This window comes from Sminthopsis crassicaudata, chromosome 4 (assembly GCF_048593235.1).
Source record: "Sminthopsis crassicaudata isolate SCR6 chromosome 4, ASM4859323v1, whole genome shotgun sequence".
In the NCBI taxonomy this organism is placed as follows: Eukaryota; Metazoa; Chordata; class Mammalia; order Dasyuromorphia; family Dasyuridae; genus Sminthopsis; species Sminthopsis crassicaudata.
In genome coordinates, this window is record NC_133620.1 from 467,119,657 (window position 1) to 467,131,753 (window position 12,097).

General features: G+C 37.4%; 1 protein-coding gene across 6 annotated transcripts in view; it reads right to left on the minus strand.

The window, feature by feature from the left end:
- The window catches only part of ANKMY1 (ankyrin repeat and MYND domain containing 1), a 123,297-nt gene that overhangs the window by 110,376 nt on the left and 824 nt on the right, over nt 1-12,097 (minus strand). For 4 of the 6 annotated variants that reach the window (XM_074264175.1, XM_074264172.1, XM_074264170.1 and 1 more), the window contains exons 2-3: nt 11,479-11,637; nt 3,352-3,538 (exon numbers count right to left, since the gene is read on the minus strand). In XM_074264175.1, the coding sequence (XP_074120276.1) occupies nt 3,352-3,538; nt 11,479-11,594 (303 nt within the window). In that variant the 5' untranslated portion in view covers nt 11,595-11,637. Of the gene's footprint in view, nt 1-3,351; nt 3,539-11,478; nt 11,638-11,952; nt 12,083-12,097 lie in introns of those variants that run through there. The other 2 variants (XM_074264171.1, XM_074264173.1) reach the window with 2 other exon arrangements.

Consider the following 12,097-nt stretch of genomic DNA (forward strand, 5'->3'; position numbering starts at 1 on the left):
TTGTTTCTGAGAATCTGAGTCTCACATGATGCATTCTTAAGAGCCAGCATCTCAAATCACAGCCTGACCATCACATTACTCAGGAAGTAAAGGATAAGATCCACTATGAATAACTATGAATTGATTACATCAAAGTCGAAACCATCTTCATCTTCACAAACAGCAGACACCTGGTATTCAAGAGGGACAATCACAGAATCACAATTGGAAGCTCCTCCTTTTATAATGAAAATGAGCCTCTCAGGTTACTTATGTCATGTGCCTGAAGTCACAAAAGTATTAAGTAGCAGAGAGTAGATTTGAACTCATATCCTTTGACTTCGAAGCCACATTGTTCAAGTACATGCTTAATAAATGTTTACTGACCATTGACTGACTCCCTTCACACAAGAAAGTGTGAGGAAGGCAGAGAGAAGAAGGCTTGCATTCTTGGCCCTCTTTCCTTTCCCTCGTTCAGCCTTTCTCTACTGCAGGCAATAAAAGATTGATCTCTAGAGAACTAGGCCAGCCTTAGGGAAATTGAGGTTTTTTTCCCCTACCAAGCTAGTCCTGAATCTTAACACAATCATCTGCTATTTAATGTTTTCCCATCAAAGCCAGAATTGACGATATTGGAATGTGCATTATCCCGGGCCTAGGGGTTCCAATGCATTGTCTGTGGCCCCTTCTCACCTTCTTCCTAGAACTCTCCTACTTCTGTTCCAGCATAAACTGACTTCTCCACGATACAAAAACTTCACCTTTCATCCAAGTTCCTTTGACCACATTACAAAATTACTCCCTCCTTCTTCACTGACTTTTTTTCTTTCTTTTTTTAAAATTTTTTTAAAGCTTTTTGTTTACAAAACACATGCATGGATAATTTGACATTGACTCTTGCATAGCTTTGTGTTTCAAATTTTCCCCTCCTTCCATCCCCTCCCCAAGATGGCAAGCAATCCAATATATGTTAAACATGTTAAAATATATGTTAAATCAAATATGTATAAATATTCATACAATTATCTTGCTGCACAAGAAAAATCAGATCATAAAGGAAAGAAAATAAGTAAGAAAACAAAATGCAAGAAAACAGAAAGAATTTTCACTGACTCTCCAATTAAATTCACCTTTCCTTGACTGTTGCTTCTCTCTGGAGAGGTATTTATCTGATTAAAGTAATTCACCCTGATCATTTGATTAAATTAATACAGACTAGGAGTGGTAAGATTAAGACATTTATAGATCATTTGCATTTGAAAAGCTGAGCTTATCAACCCAAAGGACTCTCCAATTGGTCAGAGATGTGGTGGACCAATTTTTTCGGAAAGGTTTCCCCATATAACTGATTTCTCAGATAACAAAAGACATTGTAATGGATACTACAGCCACTCACTATTCTCTCCTTTTTGAACATAGTAATAATACAAAAGGTCATAAATTTAGAGGTAAAAGGGATCTTAAGAGGACATCAAATCCAACTCAGTTCAACACCCAAAAACCATTTTCTCTCCATTCCATCTTCTCCCCTCCCTTGAAGAGGAGGGGAAAAGAAAGAAAATGAAAACATTGGTAACAAATGTGCATCATTAAGCAAAACAAATTCTTCCATCGGCCATATCCAAAACATGTGACTTATTCTGTACCCACAGTCCTTCACCTCTCTATTAAGAGATGGCTAACATGTTTTAATCATTGGGGTAGACAGCATGCTTTATCATTAATCTGCAATTGTGGTTGGTTGTTATATTGATATGAGTTCTTAAGATAGTTAACATTGTTGGTCTTGACAATATTATTACTATGTGAATCATTCTCTGAGTTCTCCTCGCTTAATTCTTCATAAATTTATATGGGACTGCCCAAGTTTTCTCTGAAAAAGTCCATTTTACTGTTTGTTGCAGCACAATAAATTGTTATACATCCTTATATCATATGCCATTATTTGTTCAGTCACTCCCCAGTCAAGAACAGTCCCTTGTTTTTTGTTACCACAAATTTGGTCAAAAATATAAAAAACTCACTAAAAGTGGTTGATGAAGTAAACTTGCCTTAAAACATATTTCAGAGCAATTATAGTCAAAACTATTTGGTACTAAGCAAAAATAGAAAATCAAAGAAAGAGAAAAAAGAAAAAGATAACAAAAATCCCCAAAAAAATGCACACAAATAAGTTGCCTGGTGAATCTATTTGTTTTGTTTTTTTGGTGAGGTGATCTGGGTTAAGTGACTTGTCTAGGGTCACATAGAAAGTATGTCAAATTCCTGAGGCTGGATCTGAACTTAGGTCTTCCTGACTTCAGGGCTAGTGTTCTCTCCACTATACCACCTAGCTTCCTTCTGGTGAGTCTTTAAAAAATAAACAAGGGAAAGATTTATTATTTAATACATACACTTGAAAGAATAATATCATAGTACTTAAGATTTCCATCTGTATTTCACACACTGTATATATAATATAATACACACACACATACACACATATCTATCTATCTATCTATATATATATATATATATATATATATATATATATATATATATATATATATACATAAAATCAATGAGTTCCAGCTAGGTGATAAACACACATTTAAAAATAAATATTTTTTAAGAATGAAAGAAATTAGAATAAGAGGAAGACAGTGTTTATCTATTAGAGAAATAGAAGAAATTAATTAAGGAGAAAACAGATGTACTTGATTGACTGAAACAAGAAGTCTATACAACAAATGAATCAAAAGGGAAAATATTTATGATGATAAAGAACAAAAAGTTCTGGCTTCAAAGTATAAAAAGAAATGTTTTAAAATGCACTAAGGCAATTTCCAGATTCCTAAGAAGAAATAGTCAAAATATGTGAAGAGAAAATTTTCAAAAGAAGAAAAGTTGTTAATAGCCATTTGAAAAAAATGTCCAAAAAAAAAAAAAAGAAAAGGAAAGGAAGAAAAACATTTAATCTAATTATCAAAGTAACGGAAAGTAACACAATTCTAAGATTATCACCTCTCTCCCATCAGATCAATAAAAATAAAGAAAAGGGGCTGTCTGATGCCAGAGTGGATCTTGTTTTTTCAATAAATACAATTATTTTGTATTTGTTGATGTCAACAAATTGAAACTATATAGAAAAACAGTTACTGGCAATAAATGGGAAGTGAGGAGTCGCTAAATGGTGCAGAGGATAAAACACCAGCCCTGGAGTCAGGAGAATCTGAGTTCAAATACTCCCTAGCTGTGTGATTCTGGGCAAGTCAACTAACCTCAACTGCTTTGCAAATAAATAAATAAATATGTAGGAAAAAAAATAATAAATAGAAGGCAAACTCTCAATCTGAGAAAAGGCATAAACTAAACATAATTTAAATAATTTACCTCACCATTGCTCCATTCGAATACTCCAAATCCAAGTTTCATGTTAAGCCCAAATTCCCCCTTGTATACAGAGCCATCAAGCCATTTCTGCACGCCATAATCCCGCTGGACATGGTCTTCCTGGTCTTGGTCTCCCAGTCCCAGGGACTCCATGTCATCAATTTCCTCGTCTGCTGTAGTGATGTCACTGGTATGACAATTGGAAAGGTTAAGGAGTCAGACCCAATTCTGGTCCCCAACTGATTCCTCTCTTCTCAACATTTCCCTCCCAGTTACATTGCATTATTTATATTATTTAGCCTCTGAATATGTTAGACAATAGAATCCAAGTCAGTGGACACCAAAACAATGTTTTTAACTTGTATTTTAGTCATGGAAATATGAGGGTACAATGGAAAGAGCCCTGGTATCAAAGGACCTGGGTTCAAATCCTATCCCACTTAAGTTCCTGGGACCTCAGTTTCCTCTTCTATAAAATGAGACCTGGTCAAGATGGCCTGAGACATTTCCTGTTTTAGATCTCTACTCCTAAAATAAGCTATAAACCAATTTACTCTGGACTGGCTACAGAATGGTCCTAATGGCACAAGATAACAGATTTTACCTCCCTACACACAAGTGAACTTCACAGATGGAAAAATTCTTCTCTGCCATGTTGGTGCCCCCTAAGTCTTTTACATACTCTAAAGTACCTGGGACAAGGTTAGCAATGAAATTGTAGTCTCTCAATAAATTCATTAGGGGCAGCTAGGTGGCGCAGTGGATAGAGCACCAGCCCTGAATTCAGGAGTTCAAATTTGGTCTCAGACACTTAACACTTCCTAGCTGTGTGACCCTGGGCAAGTCACTTCCCCAGCCTCAGGGAAAATTAAATAAATAAATAGATAGATAGATAGATAGATAGATAGATAGATAGATAGATAGATAGATAAATGAATGAATAAATAAATAAATAAATTCATTAAACCTTGGTTGCCTTCATAGGATAGCACTTAAGAGAACGGCAATGATTTCTGAGAAAAAAGGCAATTAGTGAAAAAAGTTTCAATAGAGAAATCTAGCATCCAACTAAGCTGTTCCAAAATGATCTCATCGACAAAATGGTTAATAGCACTGGAGTTTTCCAGCATCACAGGTTTTCAGGGCTCCTCCAAACCTTGACCAACATTTTCCATTCATTCATTTATCCCATAAGCATTATTAAGTTCCTACTATGTGCCAGGCACCAAACTTGCTAGATGTGTAGTTACTTTTCTCTGTCATGTATGATTCTTTTTGATCCCTTTTGGGGATTTCCTGGCAAAGATACTGGAATGGTTTGCCATTTCCTTCTCCAGATCATTTTACAAACGAGGAAAATGAGGCAAGCAGAGTGAAGTGACTTGCCATAAGTGTCTGAAGTGACACAGATTTGAGCTCAGGAAGATGAATCTGATTCCATGCCCAAAACTCTATCCGCTGCACCAAGCTGCCCAGGCACAGTTAGACACTAGAAACAGATAAAAACAAAAATATCTGCCTTCCAAGAGCCTATATCCGATTGGCCAAAATATTTATCAATATTAATAAATGTAAAATTTATACAAAATAAGCACAAAATAGTTGGTTTTGGGAAAGGAATCATTTGGCAGCTGAGGAGGAAGAAAATTGAAATAACTTTTTCTCAAAAAATATTAATGCTGTATGGGGAGAGAAAATGAATCTAAATATTAAAACACTCATAGTTGTACTTGTCAGGCTACTTTGGAAAATCATATCATAGATCTATAGTTTTTTTATTAATTTTATAATTATAATTTTTTTGACAGTACATATGCATGGGTAATTTTTTTTACATTATCCCTTGTATTCATTTTTCCAAATTTTCCCCTCCCTCTACTCCATGCCCTAGATGACAGGCAATCCCATACATATTTAATGTGTTACAGTATAACCTAGATACAATATATGTGTGTAAAACCAAATTTCTTGTTGCATGGTAAGAATTGGATTCCGAAGGTATAAGTAACCTGGGTAGAAAGACAATAGTGCAACAGTTTGCACTCAATTCCCAGTGTCCTGTCTCTGGGTGTAGCTGTTTCTGTCCATCATTGATCAACTGGAAGTGAATTAGATCTTCTTTATGTTGAAGATATCCACTTCCATCAGAATACATCCTCATACAGTATCATTGTTGAAGTGTATAATGATCTCCTGGTTCTGCTCGTTTCACTCAGCATCAGTTGATGTAAGTCTCTCCAAGCCTCTCTGTATTTCTCCTGTTGATCATTTCTTACAGAACAATAATATTCCATAACATTCATATACCATAATTTACCCAACCATTCTCCAATTGATGGACATCCATTCATTTTCCAGTTTCTAGCCACTACAAAAAGAGCTGCCACAAACATTTTGGCACATATAGGTCTCTTTCCCTTCTTTAGTTGTTCTTTGGGATATAAGCCCAGTAGTAGCACTACTGGCTCAAAGGGTATGCACATTTTGATAACTTTTTGGGCATAGTTCCAAATTGCTCTCCAGAATGATTAGATTCTTTCACAACTCCACCAACAATGCATCAGTGTCCCAGTTTTCCCACAACCCCTCCAACATTCATCATTGTTTGTTCCTGTCATCTTAGTCAATCTGACAGGAGTGTAGTGATATCTCAGAGTTGTCTTAATTTGCATTTCTCTGATCAGTAGTGATTTGGAACACACTTTCATATGAGTGGAAATAGTTTCAATTTCATCATCTGAAAATTGTCTATTCATATCCTTTGGCCATTTATCAATTGGAGAATGGTTTGATTTTTTATAAATTAGAGCCAGTTCAGAACCTTTAACTGTAAAAATATTTTCCCAATTTGTTACTTCCCTTCTAATCTTGTTTGCATTAGTTTTGTTTGTACAAAAGCTTTTTAATTTGATGTAATCAAAATCCTCTATTTTGTGATCAATAATGATCTCTAGTTCTCCTTTGGTCATAAATTCCTTCCTCCTCCACAAGTCTGAGAGGTAAATTATCCTATGTTCTTCTAATCTATTTATGATGTCATTCTTTATGCCTAAATCAAGGACCCATCTTGATCTAATCTTGGTATATGGTGTTAAGTGTGGGTCCATAATAGATCTAAAGTTTAAAAGGATATCATATAATCCAAAATCCTTCACATCACAGGTGAGAAAACTGAGGCCCAGATTAGTTTATTTGGCCAAAGTCATACTGAGAATAAGGGTAAAATTTGAACCCAGAGACGGGGTACCAGAGGTAGTGCCCTTTCCACTGTGCCATTACCAGTCCTAATTATATTAATGCCCAATAATTATGTCAATAAGACTTTAAGGATCGGATTTCATTGCTGTAGGTGCCTGTCATGCACCAATGGAGTCTGCCATCTTTCTACGTAGTTTAATGAAGAGTCTGAAGGATGCCCTCCATGACAAAGGATAAACTTTTATTCTCCTTCTTACTCCCCTAAAAATTATCTCTTCCCAGCAAATTTTCTAATGATGAATCTCTTTAAATTTAGTTGGGCTATTCCGCACAAACATTGACTTAGAAGACCCTGTTGCAGTTGATCAAGAGTCCCCAGCTCTAGCAATTCACCATCCTCATCCATCCCAGCAGCTGAGTCTATATGCATACACCACTGTTTCTTGCCCAAAAGGTTTTTGTTTTTTTAATACAATAGCTTTTTATTTTTCCAAATACATGTGAAGAGAGTTTCCAACATTTACCTTTGTAAAACTTTGTGTTCGAAATTGTTCCCCTCCCCTAGACAGCAAGCAATGCAATATAGCTTAAACATGCCATTCTTCTAAACATATTTCCATATTCATCATGCTGCCACAAGAAAAATCAGATCCAAAGAGGAAAAAACACAAAAGAGAGAAAAAAACAAGCAAACAAATAACAACAACAATGACAAAAAAATAAAAATACTATGTTGATCCATATTCACTCTCCATAGTTCTCTCTCCAAGTACAGATGGCTCTTTCCATCACAAGACTATTGAAATTGCCTTGAATCACTTCATTATTAAAAAAAAAAAAAAAAAGTCACGTCCATCACAGTTGATCTTCACATAATCTTCCTGTGGCTATGTACAATGTCATCTTGGTTCTTCCCACTTCACTCAGGATCAACTCATGTAAGTCTTTTCACACTTTTCTGAAATCTGCCTGCTTGTCATTTCTTACAGAACAATAATATTCCATTATATTCTTGTGCCATAATTTATTCAGCCATTCTCCAGCTGATGGGCATCCACTCAGTTTCCAGTTTCTTGTCACTCCAAAAAGGGCTGCTACAAACATTTTTGTACATGTGGGTCCTTTTCCTTTTTTATGACCTTTTTGGGATACAGACCTAGTAGAGACACTGCTGGATCAAAGTTTTATAGCCCTGCTCCAAAGATTTTTAAATGCTTAAATTAAAATGAATAGGATTGCAAAAGAAACTAATTATGTTAAAATACAGTTGTCAAAATGTTTTAAAATTTTTGAGGGATACCAACTTACAAGTCCCTCAACTATTCAATGATCTTTGAGATCCATTTCAGACCTAAGTATTCTCTAAGCCAAGGTCACCTCAGTGCCAAAATATGAAACATCAAAGTAGCTATCGATGGAAGGAAAATAGGAAATTTTTCATGACTGTATACTCACTTTGATCATCCACCACATATTTCTTTTTTTTTTTTAATTTGCTAAGGCAATTTAGGCTAAGTGACTTGCCCAGGGTCACACAACCACCACATGTTTCTTATGCACTTATTCTGTGCCATACACTGTGCTAGGTGCTGGGGATACAAAAACTGAAGCACAATAATGCCTGACTTCAAAGAACTTCCATACTCTAGTCTAAAAGTTATCTCCCCCAGGAGATAAATGGGGGTAAGGGCAGAGGCTCCAGCAGTTGGGAGGGGAAAAGACTTCATACAGCGGAGTTTCAATGGAAACCAGGGATTCTGTGACAAGGGAACATATCCCAAGGGTGAAGTTGGCCAATGCAAAGATACAGAAATAGAAAAAGATCCCTTGTGTATAAGGAACAGTAAGATGGACAATTCTACTACACTGGCTACACTGTATAGTGTATGAAGGGAAATGATACATAACAAGGTTGAAAGGTGGATCGAATCTGGATCACAAAGGCTTCAAATGCCATAAATAAGAATCATACTTGGTATTAGAGGTATAACCATTGGCAGCTAGGAAGAGGGCAGATGGAGAAGGGAGACACACTTGGGACAGAAGCACTAATTAGGAAAGTGTGGCCATAGCTCAAGGAAAGAGGGTTTGAGGTAGGATGAGGATGCTCGTTCTATGACTGCATAAATGGGAGGGAGATTCACTAACAAATGTGCTGACATTAGAAAAACAGAGAAGATTAGTAAGGTTCCTGCTTATAAGTAATCTCCGCCATATCCTGCCCCAATACCTCATTGTGGTATGAAGGTGACCCTAGCTTTCAAAAACTCTGACAATAGAGAGTAAGCTCTGGTTTTGTTGGTCAGTCATTTTTCAGTTCTTTCCAACTCTTTATAATCCTATTTCAGGATTTTCTTGACAAAGAGACTGAAGCAGTTTGCTATTTCCTTCTCCAGCTCATTTTCCAGATGAGGAAACTGAGGCAGGCAGGGTCACATGGCTAGTAAATATCTGAAATCAAGTGTTCTTGACTTCAGGCTCAAAACTCTATCTCTCGTGCCACCCAGCTACAGTTCTTTAAAAAAATAATAATAATAAAACAAATAGATAGATAGATAGATAGATAGATAGATAGATAGATAGATAGATAGATAGATAAATAGAGCTTCTTTCTGGGGCAGTTAGATGGCTTCGTAGATAAAGCACTGACCCTGGAGTCAGAAAGACCTGAGTTCAAATGGAGCCTTAACAACACTTCCTAGCAGTATGGCCTGAGCAAGTCACTTAACCTCAATTGCCAGCAAAAATAAAAGGATTTTTTTTAATTTCCAAGAATTGTTATAAATAAATAAATTAAGTAATGAATGAATTGCACATCTTTAGCCTATATCAGATTGCACACTGTCTTGGAGGAGGGAGGGAAAGAAAAATTGGAACACCAGGTTTTGCAAAGGTGAATGCTGAAAATTATCTTTGCTTATGTTTAGAAAACTAAAATACTATTAATACGTTTTTTCCAATTTCTCTCTTCTGTCCACCCACCCCATTGAAATGAAAAATATAAAAGAAAAACAAAATCTTTAGATCAAATATGATAGGAAAGCAAAACAAACTCCCTCATTGGCTACACACAAAAATGATGAGTCTCAATCTGTAATCCAAATCAATCGGGAGGTAAGGAGTGCCCTTCACTACCAATCCTCTAGAACCGTGGTTGGTCACTGCATTGGCCAAAGTTCTTAAGATGCCCAGAGCAGTTTGTTTTTATAATGATGATGTTGTCATAGAGATTGTTCCCCTGGTCGTGCTCCCTTCACTCTGTATCACTTCATAAAGACCTTCCAGGTTTCCTCTGAATCCATCCCTGCCATCATTTCTTTTTTTTTCCCCTGCCATCATTTCTTTTTTTTCCCCTGCCATCATTTCTTTTTTTTTCCCTGCCATCATTTCTTTTTTTCCCCCTGCCATCATTTCTTTTTTCCCCCCTGCCATCATTTCTTTTTTTTTCCCTGCCATCATTTCTTTTTTCCCCCCTGCCATCATTTCTTTTTTTCCCCTACCATCATTTCTTTTTTTCCCCCTGCCATCATTTCTTTTTTTCCCTGCCATCATTTCTTTTTTTCCCCCTGCCATCATTTCTTTTTTTTTCTTCCCCTGCCATAATTTCTTTTTTTTCCCTGCCATCATTTCTTTTTTTTCCCCTGCCATCATTTCTTTTTTCCCTGCCATCATTTCTTTTTTTCCCTGCCATCATTTCTTTTTTTCCCCTACCATCATTTCTTTTTTTCCCCCTGCCATCATTTCTTTTTTTCCCTGCCATCATTTCTTTTTTTCCCCCTGCCATCATTTCTTTTTTTTTCTTCCCCTGCCATCATTTCTTTTTTTTCCCTGCCATCATTTCTTTTTTTCCCCTACCATCATTTCTTTTTTTCCCTGCCATCATTTCTTTTTTTCCCCTACCATCATTTCTTTTTTTCCCCCTGCCATCATTTCTTTTTTTTTCTTCCCCTGCCATAATTTCTTTTTTTTCCCTGCCATCATTTCTTTTTTTTCCCCTGCCATCATTTCTTTTTTTCCCTGCCATCATTTCTTTTTTTCCCTGCCATCATTTCTTTTTTTCCCCTACCATCATTTCTTTTTTTCCCCCTGCCATCATTTCTTTTTTTTTCTTCCCCTGCCATAATTTCTTTTTTTTCCCTGCCATCATTTCTTTTTTTTTCTTCCCCTGCCATAATTTCTTTTTTTTCCCTGCCATCATTTCTTTTTTTTCCCTGCCATCATTTCTTTTTTTTTTTCCCTGCCATCATTTTTTTTTTTCTTCCCCTGCCATCATTTCTTAAAGTCATAATCCAGGCTCTCTCCAACAAAGAGATGATTCAAACCAGGTCAGTAAGGAAGAGGATCAGCTCCACCCAGAGAGGACTATGGGAAATGAGGGTGGACCACCGCGTGGCATTTGCACTCTTTCTCTTATTGTTTGCTCGCATTTTTATTTTCCTTCGCAGGTTATTTTTACCTTCTTTCTAAATCCTTTTTTTCTTGTGCAGTGAGATAACTATATAAATATATACATATATTGGATTTAACATAGACTTTGACATATTTAGCATGTATTGGTCTACCTGCCATAGCGGAGGGGAAAAGTTTGCAAGGGTCAGTGGTGAAAAATTACCCATGCGTATGTTTTGTAAATTAAAAAAAAAAACCAAAAAAAAAAAAAAAAAAAAACCACTTTAATTAAAAAAAGGCGTAATCAAGCCCCGCACTGGGGGTAAGTGATGAGCTTCCCTTTGATCCCCATCCTTTGCTACTCCAGAAAGAGCTGCTGCACATATTTCCAGGCGCTTTCCCCGTAGCGAGGAGACAGCTTGCTCCTTCGGGTGTTACTCCCAGGGTCCGGCAGGTATCGAGCGCTAAAGAAGGCGCGCTGCCCACGCTTAGCTCCAGTAGTTATCGCCCCTTCCATAAAAAGCCAAAGTTACGCCCCACCTTTTGGAGAAATATTTCAGATCTCCCATGGACCTGTCCTCTCTGGAGTAAGCGGATGTGACAGACTCATGCACTGAGGGTTTAAGATCCCTCGGGGTAAAAAAATCCGGATTCATCGTGTTTCCAAGATCACTTCTAGCAACTTCTTCTTTGACTGACCTAGGGTGACAAGCGGAAAGGTCTCAGTCTTCGCGTAACTGACACGGGTTATAAAGTGCACCCATTGCTCAGATTCACCCAAGAAAAAGCCCAGACCTCCGCGCTTCCGATCAAACCGTCCCCGTGCTCCCCGGCGTCGTGCCCAGGGGGCGAGCTTTCCCAAAGCCGGTTAAGGGACGGGGCTTTCGGGGAGCTGTGAGGAAATGCCCCCCTCGGACGCCTCCCTGGCCCCGGGGACACCTGCAGCGAGAAAAGGCGCGCAGCAAAACAAGCGGGTCCCTCTGCAGAGCTGAGTTCCCCCCAGAATTTCACGACCTCGAAAAAGATGCTCTTTCGTCCAATTCTCCGCCGGGAGAGGAGGACAAGAGTTTGTAGCTGATTTACCAGGTAGGATTTCAATGGGACTGTATGTGATCGGTTACCATGGCACCTGTTTAATTGACAGGTGCACACCCTGGGG